Here is a 26227-nt window from a genome sequence, read left to right on the forward strand (position 1 = left end):
TTTCTGGGCAGCATAACTCACTGCTAAATGAAAACTCCTAGGCAGTAAGCAATCTCCCACACACCAACATAACTTTTCTCTAATGCCTTCACAAAGCTTTTCTGGGGTACCTGTGGGGCTTAGCCTTTAATCCTTCTTATAAGTAGGAGCACGTGATAATAAAAGAGTATTTGTCCAGAACAATGGTCTCTTCTTTTATATTAGCTACTACCAACTTTCAGAGATGAGCTAAACAGAAGAATGGTACATATCTTTATAGGTTCTATAAAAGGCTAAAACTTCGTACTTACCCAGGAAAAGGTATCTCATCTTCTTCTGCCCAATCTTCTTGCTCTCCTCCATAATAACTGCTTACTTGTCTAGTCACATCATGACCTGTATCTTCACTTTCACTGTCCCCAAGGGCACTATCTGAACTTTCATTTCTTGGAATGTCCCATTCAGCTCCCACAGCAACTTTTTTCTCTGAACTCTCTTTATCCCCATGGGGGACAAGAATGGAGAGTGTATCTCTTTGGTCTTGCTGAGGAAAGCAGGTTTTACATGAATCTTGGTGAACTGTTCCTACACATTTACAAAATTCATTGTTCTGTTTGCTATTTTTTGCATAAAATCTTTTTGAAAACTCTAACATACAGCAGTGTTCTTTACTGTCTGTACTTGTTTTAACTGGAATATCATCAATAGTCCTGGTTTCAATTGAATCATCATTAAAATATTCATCAAATAAGCTCATGCTTTCGGGGTCTGAATGATTCCAGCAGGGAAGTTCACAGGGCTCTCCAGATACCATGTTCGGTACATCAGGCTCTCCAGATTCAGTTGTTTGTGCAGTTTCTTGATGCTGATCAACAGCCCCTCTTTCTTCCTTTGGTGATTTGGTGTGATGCCTGGTAATCTGATCCACTACTGCCTGACTCCGGAGTTCAGTATCTGAGTCGGGTGACATAGAATCCCCAATCAAGAAAGTAACCTTTGTCTGGGTTGCCTCACAAGAAAATGCAGCTGTCACAAGTTTATCTGGAGGTTTTTTTTCCACAACCATTCCTGTGGATCTGAACACTTTACCTGTGTGATTACCTGAATCTAGCAATTCCTCACTCTGCCATGATTCCTCTGCAGGCTCTAAGCTTGACTTTGACAATGCACATCTGTCCACTGGAGCAGATCCTGTGCAAACAACTGTTTCTAACTTGGTGTCAAGGCAAGTTCTTAATTTATCTCTGCACTGTTTAACATCAACAGCATTTTCTTCTTGGCAGTCAGAAGAAGAAATCATTCGGCACTCGTTTGAATTTCCTAGCAGCTCCTTAGAGCTGTTTTGAATACCTTCTCTCTCGTGTCGCAAAACATTCTCTATATTTTGCCCAAGGAGTGGACGACTGCAATATTTACAGTTACAGTTAGGAGTCCTTGTTTCTTCTGACTCTTTGAAGAGCAAACTGTTTTTGTTTCTATGCATTGTGATAAGCACATACTCAGATTCTTCGATTTCACCTTTCTCTAAAGTGGTAGTAATTACTGTGCCTGGCATAACAATGGCTTCATCGTCTCCATTTTCTAAAAGATGGGTTTCTTGAAGTTCAGAGCATCTTATGAAGTAAGTAAGAAAATAAAGCAGCCTCTGGACCATGTCTTGTCGTTTACCAACTACCACAGTCCTTGCTAACCGTACAGGAGAGCCAATAGCGCCATACAAGTCTCCTGAAATGGAAAAATCAGTTAATGGACACATCCTCTACTCATACTAAGCAGGCTATTTTCAATTATCAGAAACCTACTATTATTTTATGAGGGGTAGTTCAGATTTTACTCTTGGTTCCTTAATAGGTGAGTGATTATTCAGGACTAGGATGAGATGAATGGTCTTAACCAAAGAGAAAGGTGAATGGATGGGCTTTCTACCTTCCTCCTTAAGCAGATGCTAATAAGGTGCTGAAACCACAAGCAAACAGTCAGTTGTGAAAGTCACCAAGAACATGCTCTGTGCCAGTCCCCTTGCAGAGCACTTTATATGGGCGGAGAAGTACTGACTGAAGTATTATGTGCAAAAGCACATCTGCTGGGGACCAAGGAGAGGAAAGGAGTAGTAGTGAAATGGAACAGAGCTGAAGTAGTCACATCACACACTTAACCTTCCTTGATTTAAATCATATTCCTGAACTTCACCTGTTGCTGCCCTACCAAGGATCTCACATTAACTCCCGTGTTTTTAAAAACCCATTTTCCTTTCCATTCTATTCCCTAGAGGGTTGGGTACTCAGGATAGACCCAAAAGGGCAACACATTTAGCCTTGTGATTCATTTTCACTTCTGTTATCCATATTACACATGAACAGCCATTACATTTAAAAAAGGAGGAGGGGGATTTAATTCAAGTTTTGCAAGTTGTCAGTATACACATTTAAAGAATCTCTATTTTTACTTTATAAGAACCCCACACTTTTTAAAGGAACAAACATAAATAGGTCTCAAATAATATACTACAGACTGTACTATGATAAATTTTCTCCTCTGGCTAAGAAACTGGCTCTAGTACCATCATGCCACTGTTCAAAACTACTCCCAAGGTTTCCACTAACAACCAAATAAATTGAAACTGCTTTGGTATGGTAAATGAGTCTTTCATGACTGGTTCCACCTCACTTTTCCAGGTTATCTTCTGATAGTTTCCCTATTTCATCTTTATTCACCCAAAGTCCCACTTAATCTGGATCCGTGAATGTGCTCAGCACTTTTAACACCTAGACCCCTTTACTCATGCTATGTACTTTCCCTTCCCTCTGTATCTCTGCCAGTCCAAAGTTTCCCACCCAAGCATCCTCCCTTGGACAAAAGTAAACTTCCCTAAATTGAACTCCCACTGAACTTTTCATTTCTTATAGTTCCTATTTGAATTATCATTACTGTCCACATATACTTTACCTACAGTATAAGACTGTCACTTCTTAAAGGCAAGGACTAGATATCATTCATCTTTATACCCTCCAGGGTTCTTTGCACAGAGCCTTAGATATATTGTGCATTCAATAAATGACTGTAGAATTGAAAACAGATTTGAAATGTTCAAATTAAAAAAAAAAAACTACTGAATTACTCGGTTTGAAAAAAGGTAAGTTAATATTCATACAATGAAATACTACTTAGCATTAAAAAGGAATGAACTATTAATACATACAACATAGGTGAATCTCAAAATAATTATGTTGAATGAAAGAACTCAGACGAAACAAAAGCACTTAGTGTATGATTCCATCTATATATAGGTCTAGAATATGCAAACTAATCTACAGTGACAGAAAGCAGACCAGTGGCTACCTGAGTATAAGGAACAGTGAACAGGCAGAGTAGGGAGGAATAGGAGGGAGGGATTACAAAGGGCATGAGGAAACTTTTGTACTGATGAATATGTTCACCATCTTGATTTTGGTGATGGTTTCAGAGGCATATACATTTTGACATATATATCAAAATATATATGGAAAGCAAAAGGAGGGAGGAAAAGGAGGGAGGGAGAGAAGAAATAGAAAGAGTAGGAATGAGAGAGGGAGGTTGGTTGGTTATATGAATTAATAAGCCACATTACAATCTGCCTGGCAAGCTCACTCACCATAACCACCTAAGGGAAGTTTAAGTTTCTACCAGATCACCAAAATGTTCTCACCATACTCCTCTCCCCATCACCAAATAGCAATAGACTAAGAGTAGGAGTAACAGCAACTACATTTACCAGCCACTGTCCTAAGCACTGTTCTCACAGTATCTCATTTACTTTTCACATTATGAAGTATTTACTATTTATTTTATTTTATTTTTTGGCCACACTGCACGGCTTGTGGGATCTCAGTTCCCCAACCAGGGACTGAACCCGGGCCAAGGCAGTGAAAGCACCCAATGCTAACCACTAAACCACCAGGGAACTCCCTGTACTATTTACTATTATCCCCACTTTATAAATAGGGAAACTGTGATTCAAACATGGTCTGCCTGACTCCACAGCCTATGCTTAAATTTAAGCACCATGCTACACTGACTTCCTAATGACTGTCAGCTCATCAACTGACCCCTCTCTCCTGTTACCCATTTATTTAGTGGGGTACCAAGCACTAAGAGAAAGATTTTCAAAAATTACTCAACAAACAAAGGTGGAACAATGGAAACCTCAATGACTGCTTCTCAGTTAAACATTTATTCTAGCGATCATAGGTGACTTTGTTGATTCATTCTTTCTAGGCAAAGTACCTAACACAAAACACCCTGAAGACCCTGAAGTTACTAATAAACCAGCCATCATCCTGCTCCTTTTGTTCCAGCTGCAGGTCTCTACCTATAAGGAATGATAGTAAACATAAGATGGGGATAAGACAATTTAGCAGTTATGAAATGACAAGTAAGGAAGAAATGCTCTAGAAAGGAAGGGGGAAAAGAGAGCACTTAATTTTTCTCTATTTATTTTTGCCATAAAATAACTCCAGACAGTTACACAAAAGTCTAAGTATAATGCATAAATGTAAGGGTTTTCAGAATACATACCCAGTTGTGCCCAAAGTGGGTTATACGGATGAGTCTTTGCCAACATGTCCACACTCTGAGAGGAATGTTTTTCTAAAAATATTTTTATAGGTGGTTGTCCATTTGGCATGACTGTTGGAACCCAGGCAAGATGATTGGTCAGAACTGCAGTAATGAGTGCTGGCAAGAATCTGAAAACAAAATTCATCCTATCAGATTCTAATCTGCTTTCATAAAACTTCAAGCAAAATGCAGTGACAGAATAAAGCAGAGAGGGTACATGGCCAAACATCATAAAAAAGGAGAGGATGGAAGGAAGGATAGGTATATCACCAGGACGAAAACAAAAGTTAATAAATTTTTTTGGTTGGGTAGAAGTTAAAAGAAAAATCCTTAACCTAAAGACAGCATTCACAAGGAGCTATTTCTACTCATAATTAAAAAACAAAAATGCCATTTTACTTGAGAAACTCTGGATTCTTTTCAGTGTTTAAAATACACATATATTAATGAATCAACCAGGAAGTCTATACATATCCAAATTACTGAAAAGGAAAATGAAGGAAAGTATTACGAAAACTTTGTTTACCATCAAAGAGAATAAAAACACCCAAATTACTCATCTGGATTCTAAGAATTTGATGATTAGAAGAAAACAATATGATAAACTACCACACTAAAAATGTATTGTTGGAATCCTGGCACTTCCCTATATATTTTTAAACTTCTTTTCTATAGAATGAAACCGCATTCATGGATACAATTCACAAAAAATGGGAAGCCTCAGAGAGTTCTGTAAGATGTCAGGAATTTTAATTTAACACACAATTAAAGACATTTTTACTGTTTCTCATTCATAAGGTTCTTTGGTCTTCTTCCATACCCTGTCTTGTAATTATCTTAGTTATCTTTTATAATTCTGTCTTGCTCATTAATAATATGAAATAATTCCAAAGATAATGATTAATTCTTTCACCTTTGTACTTGAACTTGATCACAATCTAGATATCTAGTTATAGTAAACAATAGCTAAGATAGTTAAGGGAAAGAAGGGAGGGAGGGAGGGCAGGCCATACTGATTTTTGGAAGCATTTTCCATTAGAAAAGTGAACTCCTTCATGAAACGATGGCAAAGCTGGTTCTTTTCTGGAGTCCCCGACATCATTGTAAGCCAGACAGGCTCTCCAATTCGTGGCATTGTGTAAAGATTACAAATTGTTGTTCTAAAAAGAGGAAAACACATTATAAAATTCATAGTTCCCAGAATTACATACTCTTAATAATAATGTTGCTGGCTTGGGTCTCACATCTAGATTATTAAAGCTTTTGAGAAAGACAATGAATCAAGTCTTTCTTTGTCATTACCATAGTACCAAGGAAAAGGTTTTATACATGACCTCAAAATGTGTTGGTTCTGGTGCTGGCTCTGCCCTCAAAGGCTGTGTGCCTTTGGGTAAATTATCTCCCTACTTTAAGCATCAGCTTCCCTTACCTGTAAAATGAAAGGAAAGGACTAGGTAATTTCTAGACCCTTTCCAGTTCTACGTTTCCAAGGTTATAAGCTATACCTAAATATATTGCAAATAATCAACAACATAGAAAACAAAAATATTAAGTGGGGTAATAGCTTATGGATAATACCCACTCACAACAATAGTTTATCAGCATCATTTTATTGCCTATGCTGAGACTCCTTAGTAAAGTTCTGAAGAATGACGAGGACAATATATATGCATGCTATATGACTCTCTCTCAATTTTCTGAAGTTTTCCCTTGAATCAACACAAAAGAGGATTATTGCAGTTATCACAGTGCTTTTCTGGCTGTCTCCTGCATTTATTTAGATAATAGCTAGTCTTGTGACTTGCACTCTTTACTAACAGCTTTAGAGGATACCTTTAAGATGTCAATTCTTTTCCTTTTACATTAATATCTGTTCAGCAAAGTCCTATACACTCACCATACTAAGCAACTCCTGCAAAGTTGGGGCTTAAGAAACTAGTCGATCTCTTAGAAGCTACAGAATGGTGTCCTACTTTCTACTCTCTAGAATAGTGCTGTCTAACAGAACTTTTAGCAATGATAGGAATGTTCTGTATCTGTGCTGTCCAACATGGTAGCCACTAGCCATATGTGATTACTGAATACCTGAAATGTGGCCAGTGTGACTGGGGAAATGGATTTAAAATTTTATTTAGTTGTAATTAAATTAATTTAAATAAACACATGTGGCTAATGGCTACTGTATTAGAGAGTACAGCTCTAGAAAGTTCTCTGAGATCTCCACAAAGCTCTGATACCTACCTCAGTATAATTTTCTAATACCCAGAATTCAAAAAAGGAAAAGAATTCTGTTGCTTGTACAAGTTTTATTAAATCTCAACCCAATATGAACATGATACATTACCATAAATAAAAGTGACAAATACAGGTCACATTAATGAATTTTTAGTAGGGCATAAAATAACTGCTGAGAACTTATAAATGAATGGAAAAAAATTACAGGTATCTTACAGAGAAAAGTATGACGAATATAAACTAGCGGTATTGAAAAGGCTTATTTTTTAAAGACTATTAAGGATGTCCAGATAGGATGGAAAACTGAGCACATATGTTTATCCCCTTTCAGTTCTGATGCCCCAAATGAACACTACTTAATGATTTAAAAACAAATGAATCACTACAACAAATAGAACTGAAAAGGAACTTTAGTGAAAATTAAAATTACAGGTTTAATAAAATTCTAGAAGACAAAACACAGAGAAGAATGTTAACTGAAGTACTAGGGTAGAGGAAGATAATGGGTTATGGTGCTCATGGGGTGGTAATGTACAGAGAGGAGCTAATTTACCCCACTGAAGCAAGAAGAGTCTAAGGACTCAAAAGTGCCTGGTAAAAAGGAGGGCAGCAGTTAGACTATAAACTAAGAGACTAATTCAAGGGCCATAAATGGTTGGTGACCCCCTACCCTCCACCCCATCTTCCCACAGAATAACTAAAGATAGGAGAGCAGATGTAGCAACTGACCAGCCCAGAGAAATGACATGCCCAAACCCTCCCTGATATTTGAATCTTTCACAGTACACAAACAGATATACAGTAAATTTTGTGGTATTAAAATTCCATGGCAGAGGCAGCAATTATGGGGAAAAATGTTTAAATATGTTCCTTCAGGCAGTGAAAATGAAAAAAGTTGAGCAACACTGCTCTGAAGTGAGGTTCTCCAATCTGCACCCCAACCTGTATTTTGGTGCCTCACTCTTTTTTTTTTTTTTTAATGTATGTCTGTATTATTTTAAATATTTATTTATTTATTTATTTATTTTTGGCTGTGTTGGGTCTTCGTTTCTGTGCGAGGGCTTTCTCTAGTTGTGGCAAGCGGGGGCCACTCTTCATCGCGGTGCGTGGGCCTCTCACTATCGCGGCCTCTCGTTGCGGAGTACAGGCTCCAGTCGCGCAGGCTCAGTAGTTGTGGCTCACGGGCCTAGCTGCTCCGCGGCATGTGGGATCCTCCCAGAACACGGCTAGAACCCGTGTCCCCTGAATTGGCAGGCAGATTCTCAACCACTGCACCACCAAGGAAGCCCTCACTCTCACTCTTAATGGGCAACCAAAATATTGATATATAGAGAAAGCCTCCAAGGAAAGAGGGACACAAACAGAAAGATAGAAACACACACACACAAAATGACTCTAGAGGAAATAGAAAATAATAAAGTCAGAAAAAGAGAAGAAAAACATGAAAGAAAAGAGACATAGAAGATCAATCCAGGAGTGTCAGTTTCTAACAAAATATATTGGAGAGAAAATAGAGGAAAATAAATTATCAGAGAATACAGATAATTTACCAAAGTTGAAAGACAAGATAGTGCTAAAACTATACTGAAAGGCTAAAAGGACAAAGGATCAGGTATGAATTTATGGCAGGAGATAAATATGTTCTACAATTGATAAATCAAGAAATAGCTACACTAGGTATATTATTTAATAATATGGAGGTAAATAACAAAAGGAATATTTAAGAGTTAAAAGAGAATGTTCTTCAGCAGTAAGAATGGGGATGGGAGAGGTAGGACAGGGCTCATTTATTTTTCATTATTAGAACTGTCAGTATATATATTTTTTGCTTCTTAACCACGTGAATGTACTTTTGAATAAAATAAACTTTTTGATTAAATGAACAAGCTGATCAATTCATTTTCCATGAATTTCTTCAGCATAATATTGTCTACTGCAAGTCTATGTGTCATGGGCCAGAGTCATATTACTAACATTAGTATAATGGGCCACTGAGGACATTAGCTTTATAGTGTTTTGCTGTTTAAAAATATGTACCATGACCTTGGAGTGTATCAAGTGCACAGAAGGCAAAAAAACTAATTACACAATAGTGCTTCTCACTATATACAACTCTGTGTTGTCATTAACAACGTAGAAGTAATGATGCTTGCTCTCTTCCCCCTTTAATGGTTATTCCCTACCCATGAATGGTAAGAAGGGCAAGTATTTTCAGTCATCTGACCCTTTATTTTTCTTGGTCTGTCCCTACAGAATGGAAGACTCCTTCAGTTGGAAGGAAACTGTTGACATGATTTAGTTTTCACTGATATGCATGAAGTCTAAGTAAAAATCCAAGTACTTCACCTCTGCCAGGCAGCAATGCTAACTGAACATACTTCTTACTTCTCTAGGTTTCAGGACTTGTGTCTACATGTCCTTCCTCTTCTCAACTACCCAAAATTCATTAATCACCTGGTTTCAAATAATCACATACTTTAAAAATTACCTAACTGCTAGATATAAATAAACACTTAATTTAAAAATTAAGTATGATAGCCTCTCATCATTTGCAGTAATGTTCTATAAAGTCAACACGAACACTGAATTAGTGAACTGTGAATCACTGTTCCTGAGGGAAATACAGAGTTAGGTTCCTGTGAGTCTCTGGTCACAACATTTTTGTCAATCCATCAATACATAATCTTGTTTTATGTGAGTTTTTGTTTAAAGACACTTCATTTAATATTCTGTTAATTTGTTAATAATGAATTCACATCCAACAGCACTATGACTCATGCCTTAACAAAGCTCACCTAACACATGTATTTTTCTCTGTAAGGCACATCACAACCTTCTTGCACTTAGAAACATCAGACAGAATTTCAACACTATGCTTGTGCACAATTTTTTTTTAATTGAAGTATACTTGATTTACAATGTTGTGTTAGTTTCTAGTATACAGCAAAGTGATTCCATTTTAAATATATATATATTCTTTTCCATTCTGGCACACAATATTGAATACAGATTCCTGGGATATAACAGTAGGCCCTTGTTGTTTACCTATTTTTTATATAGTAGTGTGTATCTACTAATCCCAAACTCCTAATTTTATCCCTCCCCTCCCCCTTTCCCCTTTGGTAACCATAAGTTTGTTTTCTATGTCTGTGTGTTTCTGTTTTGTAAATAAATTCATCTGTGTCATATTTCAGACTCCACATATAAGTGATTATCACATGGTATTTGTCTTTCTCTTTCTGACTTACTTCACTTAGTATGATAATCTCTATTGCATCCATGTTGCTGCAAATGACATTATTTCATTCTTTTTTATGGCTGAGTAGTATTCCATTGTATATATGTACCACGTCTTCTTTATCCGTTCATCTGTCAATGGACATTTAGGTTGTTTCCATGTCTTGGCTATTGTGAATAGTGCAGCTATGAACATTGGGGTACATGTATCTTTTCAAAATTAGAGTTTTCTCTGGATATGTGCCCAGGATTGGGATTCCTGGATCATATGGCAATTCTATTTTGACTTTTTCAAAGAACCTTCATACTGTTTTCCACAGTGGGTGCACCAATTTACATTCCCACCAACAGTGTAGGAGGGTTCCCTTTTCTCCACATCCTCTCCAGCATTTGTTATTTGTAGACTTTTTAATGATGGCCATTCTGACCAGTGTGAGGTAGTACCTCAATGCCCTTTCGATTTGAATTTCTCTAATAATTAGTGGTGTTAAGCATCTTTTCATGTGCTTCTTGTCCATCTGTATGTCTTCACTGGAAAAATGTCTTCAAGGGCCAATTTTCATTGCAAAATCACTAACAAAAAGCAAAAAACACTTAAAAAAAAGTGTTACTACATAGATCATGAAAAGGACACTTGTTTACAGAATGAGAGCTGAAACAAAAATGCAGAGCACTGTCTTGTTTGACCTCATCTGGAAATGTGTGTCAGGGCATTCAAAATTTTCACTTCTCTGCATATGTCCACAAACGATCATAAAATCACTGTAAGTATATTTTAGGTTTATAAATAAATTTTAACAAGCAGGTGAATTCACATATACAGAATCTGTAAACAATGAGGATCAACTGTACATATTAAAGTACTTCTACAAATAGACTTCTTAAATAAAAACTATAAACGTTTATAAAGTACGTTTAAAATATTGCAAGGATGCCTAACTAACTTATATAGTTTTTCAGATTTGCACAGTGACTGAAGTAAAATAAACTAATACAAAAAGGAAGGTATACAATCAGAATATACTTTTACAATGTTTTTTGTTTTTTTTTTTTTTTGGCTGTGCGGCACAGCATGCGGGATCTTTTTACCCTGACCAGGGATCCAACCTGGGCCCTTGTCAGTGAGAGCACAGACTCCTAACCACTGGACCACCAGGGAATTCCCTACAATGATTTTATAACTCATACATGTTGTAAATTTCAGGCAATATTAAAATTTTAAGGCTAGGCCATTCATACTACCTTATATCATAGCAATTACCTCATAGGTATTTAACTCAAAAAATTCATAAATCAAAATGCTGGGTATACCTAAGAGCAAGATCAGTATTCTACCAGGAATGAGTCTCATGACAATGTTTACTATCCTGGTAACCTCAGCTGGATCTATGATGACAGAGTTTCCTCAGAGCTCAAATACAGACTCTTGGCCTTTTGCCACAAAGCTTGTGACCGCAAAAAAGAAACTAATCCAATAATGTATGACACAGCTCACAGTGCAAGGGCAAAGACTCAGTGCCTTGTAATACTGCAAAATGTGAAACTCAAAAAAATGTTGCAGGACTCTTTTAGGCAAATAAGCAAAAAGAATTGTTTGAAACATGTATTTATAATAATTCCAGCCCAAAGTCAACTGAACAACTTGAATTAAACCATGTTCATGCTCACTTCGGCAGCACATATAATAAAATTAGAATGATACAGAGAAGATTAGCATGGCCCCTGCTCAAGCATGACACGTAAATTCATGAAGCATTCCATATTTTAAAAAAAACAACAAAAAAAGCACATTCATACTATCCAAAGCAATCTACAGATTTAATGCAATCCCTAACAAAATTCCAATGGCATTTTTCACAAAAATAGAACAAACAATCCTAAAACTTGTATGGAACCACATAAAACCCTGAATGGTCAAAGCAATCTTGAGAAAGAAGAGGCATCATGCCTCCTGATTTCAAACTATATTACAAAGCTATAATAATCAAAACTGTATGGTATTGGAATAAAAACAGACACGTAAATCAATGGAACAGAATAGAGAGCCCAGAAATAAATGCATGAATACATATGGTCAATTAATTTATGACAGAGGAGCCAAAAACATACAATATAGATAGGATAGCCTCTTCAATAAATGGTTCTAGGAAAACTGGACAACCACATGTAAAAAATGACTGGACCCTTATCTTACACCACAAACAAAAATCAACTCAAAATGGATTAAAGACTTGAATGCAAGACCTGAAACCATAAAGCTCCTAAAACAAAACAAAGGGGCGAGCTCCTTGACATCCATCCTGACAATAATTGAAGGTAACAAACCTTAACACGTATGCACTTAAGAAGAGAGCAATGACATAACGTAAGGTGTCGGGGAGGAGACGGACTTGAATGAAGGCAGTCAAAAGGTACTACAAACTTCCAGTTACAAGATAAATAAGTACTGAAGATGTAACATACAAGACAAATATAATTAACACTGCTGTATGTTATACATTAAAGTGGTTAAGAGAGTAAGTCCTGGGTTCTCATCGCAAGAAAAATATTTTTTAAAATTTCTTTAATTTTGTTATCTACGAGAGATGTTGTTCACTAAACTTACTGTGATACTCATTTCATGATGTATATAAGTCAAATAATTATGCTGTACACCATAAACTTATACAGTGTGCTTTATGCCAATTGTATCTCAATAAAACTGGGAGAAAAAAATACTGACAGGCAAATACACTATTATATTTAGAAACTTCAGCATTCTCTATCAGAAAATGACATATCCAGCAGGAAGAAAATCACTAACATATAGTTGAGTTTTTTTCAGCTTTACTGAGATATAATTGACATTGATATGGTATTACTTTAAGATGTACAACACAATGACTTGATATATGTATACTTTGTGAAATGATTACCACAGTAAGTTTAGTTTTTACATTTAGCACTTCACAGAGTAACAAAAAAAATTTTTTCTCGTGATGAAAACTTTTAAGATCTACAATCTTAACAACTTTCAAATATACAATACAGGACCAGATGGTTTCACAGGCGAATTCTATCAAACATTTAGAGAAGAGGTAACACCTATCCTTCTGAAACTATTCCAAATAATCTCAGAGGAAGGAACACTCCCAAACTCATTCCATGAGGCCACCATCACCCTGATGCCATAAAACAGACAAAGGTAACACCAAGAAAGAAGATTACAGGCCAATATCACTAATGAACATAGACGGAAAAATCCTCAACAAAATACTAGCAAACGAAATCCAACAACACATTAAAAGGATCACACACTATGATCAAGTGGGATTTATCCCAAGGATGCAAGAATTTTTCAATATCCACAAATTAATCAGTGTGATACACCGCATCAACAAATTGAAGAATAAAAACGATATAATCATCTGAATAGATGCAGAAAAAGCTTTTGACAAAACTCAATACCCATTTATGATAAAAACTCTCCAGAAAGTGGGCACAGAGGGAGCATACCTCAACATAATAAAGGCCATATATGACAAACCTACAGCTAACATCATACTCAAGGGTGAAAAGCTGAAAGCATTTCCTCTAAGATCAGGAACAAGACAAGGATGCTGACTGTTGCCACTTTTATTCAACATAGTTTTGGAAGTCCTAGCCATGGCAATCAGAGAAGAAAAAGAAATAAAGGGAATCCAAACTAGAAAAGAAGAAGTAAAACTGTCACTGTCTGCAGATGACGTGATATTATACATAGAAAATCCTAAAGATGCTACCAGAAAACTACCGGAGCTCATCAATGAATTTAGCAAAGCTGCAGGATACAAAATTAATGCACAGAAATCTTTTGCATTCCTATACACTAACAACGAAAGATCAGAAAGAGAAATTAAGGAAACAATCCCATTTACCATTGCATCAAAAAGAATAAAATACCTAGGAATAAACCTACCGGAGAAGACAAAAGACCTGTACTGTGAAAACTATAAGACACTGATGAAAGAAATCGAAGATGACACAAACAGATGGGAAGGTATACCATGTTCTTGGATTGGAAGAATCAATATTTTCAAAATGACTATAGTATCCAAGGCAATCTACAGATTCAATGCAATCCCTATCAAATTACCAGTGACATTTTTCACATAATTAGAAAAAAAATCTTAAAATCTGTATGAAGACACGAAAGATGCTGAATAGGCCAAAGAAAATTTGAGAAAGAAAAACAGAGCTGCAGGAATCAGGCTCCCTGACTTCAGACTATACTACAAAGCTACAGTAATCAAAACAGTATGGTACTGGCACAAAAACAGAAATATAGATCAATGGAACAGAACAGAAAGCCCAGAAATAAACCCATGTACCTATGGTCAATTAATGTATGACAAAGGAGGCAAAACTGTACAATGGAGAAAAGACAGTCTCTTCAATAAATGGTGCCAGGAAAACTGGACAACTACATGTAAAAGAATGAAATTAGAACATTATTTAACACTATACACAAAAATAAACTCAAAATGGATGTAAGACCAGATACTATAAAACTCTTAGAGGAAAATATAGGCAGAACACTCTTTGACATAAATCACAGCGATAACTTTTACAATCTGTCTCCTACTAAGAGAAATAAAAACAAAAATAAACAAATGGAACCTAATCAAACTCAAAAGCTTTTACACAGCAAAGGAAGCCATAAACAAAACACAAAGACAACCCACAGAATGGGAGATAATATTTGCAAATGATGTGACTGACAAAGGATTAATCTCCAAAATTTACAAACAGATCATGCAGCTCAATATCACAAAAAACAAACAACCCAATAAAAAAATGGGCAGAAGGCTTGAACAGACATTTCTCCAAAGAAGACATACAGATGGCCAAGAGGCACATGAAAAGATGCTCAACATCGTTAATTATTAGAGAAATGCAAATCAAAACTACAATGAGGTATAACCTCACACCAGTCAGAATGGCCATCATCAAAAAGTCTACAAACAATAAATGCTGGAGAGGGTGTGGAGAAAAGGGAACCCTCCTACACTGTTGGTGCAAATGTAAATTGGTGCAGCTGCTATGGAGGTTCCTTAAGAAACTAAAAACAGAGCTATCATATGATCCAGCAACCCCACTCCTGGACATATATCTGGAGAAAAACATGGTTCGAAAGGTTACATGCATCCCAATGCCCATTACAGCACTATTTACGATAGTCAAGACATGGAAACAACTTAAATGTCCATCGACAGAGGAATGGATAAAGAAGATGAGGTATATATACACAGTGGAATATTACTCAGTCATAAAAAAGAATGAAATAATGCCATTTGCATCAACATGGATGGACCTGGAGATTATCATACTAAGTGAAGTAAGTCAGACAGAGAAAGACAAGTATCATATGATATCGCTTATATGCGGAATCTAAAAAAAAAATTATATATATATACATATATATATACACACGAGATACAAAACTTATTTACAAAACAGAAACAGACTCACAGACTTAGCGAATGAACTTGTTACCATGGGGTAAGGGTGTGGGGGAAGGACAGAGTGGAAGTTTGGGATTGACATGTACACAGTGCTATATTTAAAACAGATAACCAACAAGGACCTATTCTATAGCACAGGGAACTCTGCTCAACACTCTGTAATAGCCCAAATGGAAAAAGAACCTGAAAAAGAACAGATACATTTATATGTATAACTGAATCACTTTGCTGTTCACCTGAAACTAACACAACATTGTTAATCAACTCTACTCCAATATAAAATAGAAAGTAAAAAAGAAAAAGAGGAAAGATACATGGGAAAGCTCCAAATACTTGGAGATTTTAACAATATATTTCTGCATAACATAAGGGTCAAAGAAGAAATCTCAAGAGAAATTTTAAAATAATTTGAATTAAATTTTCATTCAACTTAACAAAATTTGTGGGATCCAGCAAAAGCAGTGCTTAGAGGGAAATTCATAGCACTGAATGCATCGATTAGGGAAAAAGAAAGATCTGAAAGCAATAATCTAAGCTTTAACTTTAGGAAACTAGAGAAAGATGAGTAACATAAAACTAAAGCAAGTAGGAGAAAAGAAATAAAAATTAAATAAAGAAATCATTGAAATTAAGGACAAAATCAATAGACAAAAAATAAATAAAACAAAATCTGGTTCTTTGAAAAGATCAAAGATTCTTTGAAAATTGATAAATTTCTATCCAAGATAACCAAGCAAAAAAGAGAAATGACAAAAATTACTAATATTAGAAATAAAAGAGGGATCCATCACCACTGATCTATGGACATTAAAAGGATAATTAAGAAGTAATATGAACAACTCTATGCTTGCAAATTTGATGACTTAGATGGACCAGACCAATTCCCTGAAAGACACAAACTACCAAAACTCACACAAGAAGAAATAGATAATCTGAATAGTCCTATACCTATTTTAAAAATTGAATCAATAATTAATAACTCTCAGCAAACCAGGAATAAAGAGGGAACTTCTTTAACTTGATAAAGTGTATCTATAAGAAACCTAACTTCATACTTAATGGTGAGAAACTTGAAGCTTTCTCACTCAGATCTGGTAAAAGGCAAGGATGAACCTTCTCACCATTGCTTTCCTACATCGTACTAGAAGCCCTTGCTAATGCAACAAGGCAGGAAAAAGAAATAAAAGGTATACAGATTAGGAAGGAAGACATAAATCTATCTCTATTCTCAGATGCCATGATTGCTTATGATTGCTTTATTCAGAAAATCTGAAAGAAGTGACCAAAAAACTCCTGGAATAAAGAGGCAGTTATATAAGGTTGCAGGACATAAGGTTAATATACAAAAGTCAATTGCATTCTTATATACCATCAATGAACAGTTCAAGTTTGAAATTATAAACACAGTATCATTAATATTAACCAAAAAAAAAAAAAAGAAAAACCTGAAATATTTAGGTATAAATCTTTTAAAAATGTACAAGATCTATAGGAGGAAAATTACAAAACTCTGATTAAAGAAATCAAAGAAGATATAAATAAACAGCAAGCTATTCCATGTTCATGGACAGGAAGTCTTGCTATTGCTAAGATGTCAATTTTTCCCAGTTTAATCTACAGATTCAATGCAATCTCAATCAAAATCCCATAAGTTATTTTGTGGATATCAACAAACTGATTTTAAAGTTTGGAGAGGCAAATGATCCAGAACAGTCAACACAACACTGAAGGAAAAGAAAAAACTTGGAGGACTCATATTATCTGACTTCAAGAATTATTATAAAGATGGGGGCTTCCCTGGTGGTGCAGTGGTTAAGAATCCGTCTGCCAATGCAGGGGACACAGGTTCGAGCCCTGGTCCAGGAAGATCCCACATTCCGTGGAACAACTAAGCCCGTGTGCCACAACTACCGAGCCTGCGCTCTAGAGCCCGCAAGCCACAACTACTGAGCCTGTGTGCCACAACTACTGAAGTCCATGCACCTAGAGCCTGTGCTCCGCAACAAGAGAAGCCACTGCAATGGGAAGCCTGTGCACTGCAATAAAGAGTAGCCCCCGCTCGCCACAACTAGAGAAAGCCCACGCACAGCAATGAAGACCCAGTGCAGACATAAATGAATAAATAAAATAAATAAATTTGTATAAAAAAAGAATTATTATAAAGATACAGTAATCAAGACAGTGTGGTACTGCTGAAAGAATAGACAAATAGACCAATGAAACAAAACAGAGAGTTCAAAAATAGAGCCCCAGAAATACACTCAACTGATATTTGATAAAGGAGCAAAAGCAATACATGGAGCAAAGATAGTCTTTTCAACAAATGATGCTGGAACAAGTGGACATTCATATGCAAAAATATGCACCTAGACAAAGACTTTACAGCTTTCACCAAAAAAAAAAAAAACAAAATGGATAATAGACCTAAATGTAAATGCAAAATCATAAAACTTCTAGAGCATAACATGCGAAAAACCTTAATGATCTTGTGTTTGGTAATGAGTTTTTAGATAAAACACCAAAGGCACTATTCAGGGAAAAAAAGAAAATTGTTAAGTTGGACTTCATTAAAATTTAAAACTCTGCTCTGTGAAAATATTACAAGAATGAAAAGACAAGCCACAGACTAGGAGAAAGTAATTGCAAAACACGTATCTGATAAAGGATTGATATCCAAAATATACAAAAAAAACTAAAAACTATAAACAATAAGAAAAGCAACAAACCAAGTTAAAAATGGACGAAAGATTGAACAGATATCTCACCCAAAAAGATATATAGATTACAAATAAGTATTTGAAAAGATGCTCAACCTCATATGTCATTAGGAAACTGCAAATTAAAACAATGAAATACTGTTACCCATCTATTAGTACGGCTAAAACAAAACAAAACAAAACCTGACAATATCAAATGCTGACAAGGATATGGAACAACAGTTAACTCTAACTGCTAGTGGGAATGCAAAATGATACAGTCACTTTAGAGACAGTTGGCAGTTTCTTACAAATCCAACACAGTCTTCTGTGAACATCTAGCAATTATGCTCCTAGGTATTGACTCAGTTGAACTGAAAACTTAAGTCCATACAAAACCCCGCACATGAATGTTTAGAGAAGCATTATTCATAATCACCAAAAACTAGCAATCAAGAAGATGTCCTTCAATTGAGGTGAATGGACAAACTGCGGTACATCCGCACAGTGGAATATTACACAGTGAATTTTTTTATATAAATGAGCCATGAGCCGCAAAAAAGACATAAAAGAATCTTAATTGCATATAGCTAAGTCAAAGAACCAGTCTAAAAGGGTTACATACTATATGATTCCCAGAATATAACATTCTGAAACAGGCAAAATTATAGACAGAGATCAGTAGCCAATGGGTTTGGTGGGAAGGGAGAAAGAATAGATAGGTGAAGCACAGGCGACTTTCAGAGTGGTGAAACTATTCTGTCTGATACAGTAATGGTGAAACATGACATTATGTATTTTTCAAAACCCATTCTACTGTACAATACAAAGAATGGAACTCAATGCAGACTATGGATTTTAGTTAATAATAATGTATCAATATTGGTTCATTAGCTGTAACAAATATACCACACTAATAAAATATGGTAATAATCAGTGAAACTATGGGCAGTGGAGAGAGAGCTATATGCAAAAACTTTCTGAACTGTTAGCTCAATTATTCTGTAACTCTGACACTGTTAGAATTAAATCTATTAATTAAATGTGTATATACACATATATATCTACATATGTATATGTACATACACATATATATGTGAAATTAAGCTATTTACACTCTTAATTAACAATACAGAGTGGCCAAGAAATAGAGGATATAACAGATAGCTACGTCTCCAAATCTACCATTTTGTTCATGGTTTGTTTTGTTGTTTTTCATTCCCGTTCCCAACACTCCAGAAGAGCGTTCATTATTCAGCCTGTATTGGGCTTGCTCCAAAGATACAAACATGGATAATTTCAGAAAATGGAAGAGAATCAGACTGAATTTACAGACTAAAAGAGAATTGGGTCTAGATTAGTGGATATAAATCACCAACCCCTAAAACAGAAGTTTAAATTTTAATAATGCTCAGTGGCCAGGAAGCTACAAAATTATACGATATATGGGTTAATACAACTGGCAGAGATAGAGCTTATGGCAAACTAGAGAGAGCTTGCCTGGCTTAAAGGCCTAAATGTTCAAATGTTTGTAAAAAACAAAAGAGGCCAAGTAAAATGTGTGCTGGCTGGAGTTCTCTCACCTACCTAATTAACTTGGTCTCAGTAACTTTATTCAACATAGATAAAATAGAAAAGCACTTATGTTGAGCCTAATGTGCCCCTCTTTTTCTTTAACTGTAGAACACTTACTGAAATATCAAATCTATTGATAGAAAATGTATCTAATGCAGCCTAAATCATTAACATTTGCTTTAAGCAACTCAGTATAATTTACCTCTTGAATCATACAAAAAGTATCTTAAAATTAATTTTTAAAAATACACCGGGCTTCCCTGGTGGTGCAGTGGTTGAGAGTCCGCCTGCCAATGCAGGGGACACGGTTTCGAGCCCTGGTCTGGGAAGATCCCACATGCCACAGAGCAACTGGGCCCGTGAGCCACAACTACTGAGCCTGCGCATCTGGAGCCTGTGCTCCGTAACAAGAGAGGCCGCGATAGTGAGAGGCCCGTGCACGGCAATGAAGAGTGGCCCCTGCTTGCCGCAACTAGAGAAAGCCCTCGCACAGAAACGAAGACCCAACACAGCCAAAAGCAAATAAATAAATTTAAAAATACACCTTGGGACGTCCCTGGCGGTCCAGTGATTAAGACTCCATGCTTCCAATGCAGGGGGCGCGGGTTCGATTCCTGGTCGGGGAACTAAGATCCCACATGCGCAGGGTGCGGCCAAAAAACAAAACACCTCAAAGAAATTCTCATTTTAAGCAAATATCCTGACATAAAATTATTTATATAACCGTATGTTCATAAAATGATCAAATTTTGAGCTTTCACATGAAAGCTTTTAGAAACATACAAAGAGGTCTGTATGAATTGAGAAGTTATGAAGATAATATAGACAGCCAAGTAAAGTCAGCTCATTAAATATGTTTGAAATTCCCTCTAGAAATATTGAGGGAATGTACTTCATTTCCTCTCTACTTCATCTATAAGAAACATTTATGTATATAAAACTTGATTTAATCATGAATGGTACCAGAAATTTAATAACCTGAATTCTTAAGGTATGAACAAATGAAATTATGAATAACTTCACACACAATTCATATATAAAGACTGAAGATGCTGATGAACTAAAGAAACAGACTGATTAAAAATACTGTATTACGAAACTAGTGTTTAGTGTTTATAGTTTTAATGTTGTTAAGATGAAAAAATTATAGAGATTTGTTACACAATGTGAATGTATTTAACACTGCTGAACTGTACACTTAAAAATGGTTAAATGTTAAATTTAATGTTGTTTTACTTTTACCACAATAAAAAAAGATTTTTAAATACTGTATTGTTTGTTAGCATGCTTCATTTGATAACTTAAGAAAGGCCTAAAATGAATATGTTAACAAAAATATATGGCAGAAAATGTTAGCTCTAACATAATTTTCACCAGTACAAATTATTTGCAAGACAAAAAAAGAAATAATAGAGGCTGAAATTTAATTCTCTAATGTGTTTTTCTGTACATTTCCTCTAACCACTGTGTTTACTGCACAAGATTTAAAAACTCACATTTAATGTCTTTTATCCTAAAAATTATGGTGAATAACAGATGACTAGAAAATCTTCTCCTTCTCAGTAACTGAATCCAGCCAATGAATATTATACAACAGTCATAAAGTAAACTTTTTCTTTTTTTTAAATTAAAAAAAAAACTTTTTGGCCATGTCGTGCGACTTGCAGGATCTTAGTTCCCCAACCAGGGATCAAACCCGCACCCTCGGCAGTGAAACCTTAGAGCCCTAACCACTGGACCATAAGGGAATTGCCAAGTAAACTTTTTCAATTGAAATAAATTAAAAACACGATGAAATATTCCATACTAATTTAGGTTATTTTTACCATACAATTTCTATTTAATGGTTACCTATAATTCCATCTCAAAAATCATACAGAACACTTCTATAAAACATACCTTTTATTTAGGAAAATAAGTTATTTTATCATAAATTCAAAGATTCTAGAATATGGCTGAGGCAATAAAATCTCTCCTTTTTTTTTTTTTTTTAAAATTTTAATAAAGGTAAGTTTATTAATTTTTATTTTTATCCAGTTAAAGGGAAAATATGGAAGGGGTAATAATACATCAACTTTCATGAGAGAAATACAAGTAAAGACTACTACTATGAAATGACATACACAAAATATCCTAGTAGGAGCATCCTGGCTAGGGAGATGAATAGATACTTGGAAATGCCCCTGACAGGCTGAGTCTCTGGTGCTTGTGTAAAATCTCTCCTTTTGAGAGAGGTTTAAAAAACCAGATTTACTTTCACTGTGGTTTAACACAAAAAGAGAAAAATGAAGAATAAAAAAGGATCAAAGTTGAAAACAAACATGAGTTCTCTTATTGTCAAATTTACTAAATACACAACTCCTTAGTCATTTCCATTAAAAAAAAAAAAGTATATACATGACATGCCTACAGTTTCACAGTAGCAATCCTGCAATATCACAGGCTAAAATAGGCTTTCACTTCAAAATGTAACAGTTCATATTTAAACAAACAATTCAGAAGACCCCTAACCCAATAAGGGGCCATACAACACGAGCCAATGAACAGAAGTGAGGTACATGGACTACTGGTGATAATAAACCTTAGGTGGTACACAGATACATATTTTAGATTTTAATTATTATGCATTCATTTTTACAGCTTGCTTATTACAGCAAAGAAGGTTGATTCCCCATTTAGGGTAATGATGCACACATTCTGAAATACACTTATTTAGGTATAAAATAGGGTCAATTTAAAGAGAAAACATCAAATTAAAATGGCATAGATGATATGCAGATTTGGCAATACTCTTCGTGAAGGTGAGCTGTGAATGACTTTTAAGAAGCACTGCTGTAGGTTATATTTGTCATAGAAAACAGCGGTCGCATTAATGTTGGGCCTTCTGCTAATTACTTTACATACATTATCTCATTCTATCTTTACAACAATCTATTAGATTATTACTAAATTGAATTCACAGGTATTACATTAGAAAACTAAGGGTCAAAAATGCTAACAAATCTGCCCAAGGTCGTTAGGGGTAGTAAAAGGCAGAGCCAGGGTTAGCCCACAGGTCTGTCTGTCAGATACTAAAGTCTGAGTTCCTGTGCTAAGTGTTATACTATTTCTCCAGTCTAAAGGAGGAAAGACTGAGAGGATGAGAGGATGAAGTAAAACTGAAATGAATCTCTTTGAGACAGAAACACATCAGTCACTTAGCGTGATTCCCAACATAAGTTCATATGTAATATGTTTCCTTGCCATAATCAGAGTGCAGTTACAGCACTTGCTGGAGCTTCAGGCTCCAAGCTTTGTTGTGTCAGAAAATACTGCTAAAGAAAGGATTAAGCAACAGAGTTATATGGAACATCAAGTTCATATTCCCTATATCCATGTATCTTTGTATTCCACGTATCTAAGAACATGTGATTACCATCACTGGTTAAATAACACTTAACCAGTCCCTACATCTAGGAGCCCAACAAAAGACCAAGCACATTTCTGCTAAAACAAGGGTCTCTTCTGGTCATATCTGCTTGTCTAGTGGTCCAGTGCTAGAAACCATACCACTGATCCTCCCAAGTGTGCTTGAATTCCAAGCACTTTTATATTTAATAACAAAGGAGTCAATGGCCCACTGAATTACACCCTCATTTGATATATGGGACAGAGAAATTTAAAGAATTAAATTTTATTAGAATAAGTTAAAAAAAATAAATAAATTTTCCAGTGTACACTACGAAACAATTCTATATTATGAAAAGCTGGAGAATATGTACCTGAATTCATTTAGGGCATCAACTATTCGATTATATGCCAAACTCCTCTGACTGGCATCAGCTGATCTCCGGCTCATTTTCATAGCCTTGAAAGCAATCAAATAGTTAATTCTTATACTGATCATGGGCAAAATATGGGGGAAAAAAAAGTAAAAGACAAAGTCACATATTTCCACAACATTCTACCCATCATTCTTAACTAGATATACATAAAGAAGGCACACATATTTCTAGTGGCTTTCTTTTTTTTTTGCACCTTTGGTCATTTAATGAGTATAATAAAATTCAAATTTTTCCAATAGCAAGCCTCTTACTTAACTGTCAAACCACAGAATGTCAACACACAACGAGGACGATATTGACAGTTTCTGGGTTACATAAAACTTTTTTCTCCCAAACAGATCATAAAATGATAAGTCAGTAACAACAGCTCCTGGGTTTCACTAGTATTTCATAAATAATGGTTCTGTTAACTAAATCCTTTTTAAAATCTAAAATATAAAGATGCTACTGAAAGATGTATCAAGTTATTAGTAATATTTGCTTTCTTAAAAACGTATTTAGCCGAAGTTGAGAAGTCCTGCTTTAGGTAGACAAAAAGTGGATCAGGATTAGAATATGGATATCATAAAGAACTTTGAAATTTTTTAAACTTTTTCAAAAAGAATGTAATTATGCATTACTTATGTAATTACACATTATTTTTAAAATGTTTAAACATATATTTAAGAAAATGTTAGACTACTTCAGGCTAGAATCGTTCACGTTCATCCAAAAGCTTCAATAGGGTAAAAGTGACAGTTAACTTTGTTTTCACTAACTGCTGAGAGACTCCCAATTTATAAAGAAGTAAATAGTCTTTAGCTAGAATTGAGCAGTATTCTTCCTTAATTTTACTAACGATAAAAAATTTTACATTATAGATCTCAAAAGGTAGCGCAGACTTTGAAATAATTCCCACAGTGCTCAGAAACAGAATCCATAGATTTTCATTAAAAAAATAAGTGATAGTTTGAAAACTGGCCCTAGACCATAACTTATTTGGATGGTTCAGTGTTTACTACATTCTGTGATTACTTACCAACTACAGAACGTTCTAACTTAAGTTCTATTCATTTATATGAAAGTATTCACTCAGCTTTATCTTTCAGCTTTATTAAGAAATGAGATGTTAAACTTGAACAAATATCCACACAACGCTAAGTACTGCAATGTGCACTTTAGGTTGTAGAATGAACAAAACATTTAAAAAGTAATGTTTAATGAGTTCTATAGTGCCTGAATATTTCAAGTTTTATACAAAGTTTAAACACTTCTCCCAGTAACTGAAATGTCAGTTCAGCCACAGCTTAATATTCCACGTACTGACTTTGGCAACAACAGACTACAAAAAGAGACAGCAGCGAACTGTAGAAAATGTCACCAGTGCTGAACTTCTGAAAAAGTAAACGAAAATGGACTTTACTCATCTGCTCAGTAAAAAGGTACTGCTAATGATCTATTTGTCTTTTAACAGATTTAATGTAAATAACTAATATAGTGTCTTCTCTAGAGGCAGATGATCCTCAGACACTAATGAGTTACTGAAATGCATCCTCTGCTTTCTAGAACATTCTAATTGGTCTTGCATCTCTAGTCTCTTTTACTAGTCTCTTTTAAACATACTGCCAAAATAACGTTCCTAGAGTACAATTTGAAGACAGCCTAACAAAGTCAAAAATTCTGGCAAGCATTCTAGACTCTCTGTGATCTGGTCACCATTAACTCTGCCAGCCATACCACTCACTACTACTCTTTGTATCTTTTCCTTTCTGCATATTGTCACAGGGATTAAGAACTTTAGTTACACCCACTGACAGTTCAACTTATAGGAATCTCTTATAAAATATAACCTGGAAAATTCACCAAGATGTTAACTGCAGTGTAGCTATAACTGTGAAAAAGCAGAAATGACCTAATAAAAAAGTTACTTAAATGGAGGAAAGCCACTAAAATATATTCAAGAACCATTTAAAATGAGAAATGTGTATGTTAACAATGATGACTTTTTCCAAATGGGCACATAATTAAAACAGCATGAACACAGCACAGTCCCAATCAAGTAAAAGTACAATACGCACAGGAAAGGCCTGGGTAAGACTTTCAGCAAAATGTTAATGAGTTATCTTTGGGCAACAAGGATATCAATTTTTCTTGTTATTCTGCAATATCCATTATTCAAAACTTTATGTTTAAAAAATCCTACACATCCTTTAAGATGCAGTTCAAATGAAACATCTTCCTAGTAGGAAGTCATTTTTCTTCCCTATGAACTCCTAAAAAACTTTGATTTTCCTTCTTTTTTAGTTATCTTTATGTTCTATCGTATATTCACAATTTTCTTACTTTACATCAATTTATTACATGCACTATCAGCAGCATTTGACACAACTGATCACTCCTACCTTCTTAAACTACTTTCTTCACCTGGCTCACCCCAAAAAGCACTCTCTCTTATTTTTCCTCCTACTTGAATGGCCAATCCTCAGTCTCCCCTGCTGGTTCTCAACTCCTCATATTGTAACTACTGAAACGCTCTACAAATCAGGCCTAGGATCTCCTCTCCTCTCTTCTCTCCTCAATCAGTTTTTTGGCTTAAAATACTATCTATACACTGGTGACTGTC

The 26227-nt window shown here is 35.3% G+C and overlaps 1 protein-coding gene and 1 non-coding gene across 3 annotated transcripts in view; one reads left to right on the top strand and one right to left on the bottom strand.

The window, feature by feature from the left end:
• FNIP1 (folliculin interacting protein 1) overlaps positions 1–26227 on the bottom strand; it is a 127102-nt gene that overhangs the window by 21996 nt on the left and 78879 nt on the right. For both annotated transcript variants that reach the window (XM_068535823.1, XM_068535824.1), the window contains 4 exons: positions 23563–23648; positions 5589–5735; positions 4534–4703; positions 291–1704 (listed from right to left, as the gene is read on the bottom strand). In XM_068535823.1, the coding sequence (XP_068391924.1) occupies positions 291–1704; positions 4534–4703; positions 5589–5735; positions 23563–23648 (1817 nt within the window). The remainder of the gene's footprint in view (positions 1–290; positions 1705–4533; positions 4704–5588; positions 5736–23562; positions 23649–26227) is intronic.
• Positions 11708–11814, top strand: LOC137760303 (U6 spliceosomal RNA). The gene has a single exon (XR_011073267.1). It is a non-coding gene; the product is annotated as a U6 spliceosomal RNA (small nuclear RNA).

This window comes from Eschrichtius robustus, chromosome 2 (assembly GCF_028021215.1).
Source record: "Eschrichtius robustus isolate mEscRob2 chromosome 2, mEscRob2.pri, whole genome shotgun sequence".
NCBI classification, from domain to species: domain Eukaryota; kingdom Metazoa; phylum Chordata; class Mammalia; order Artiodactyla; family Eschrichtiidae; genus Eschrichtius; species Eschrichtius robustus.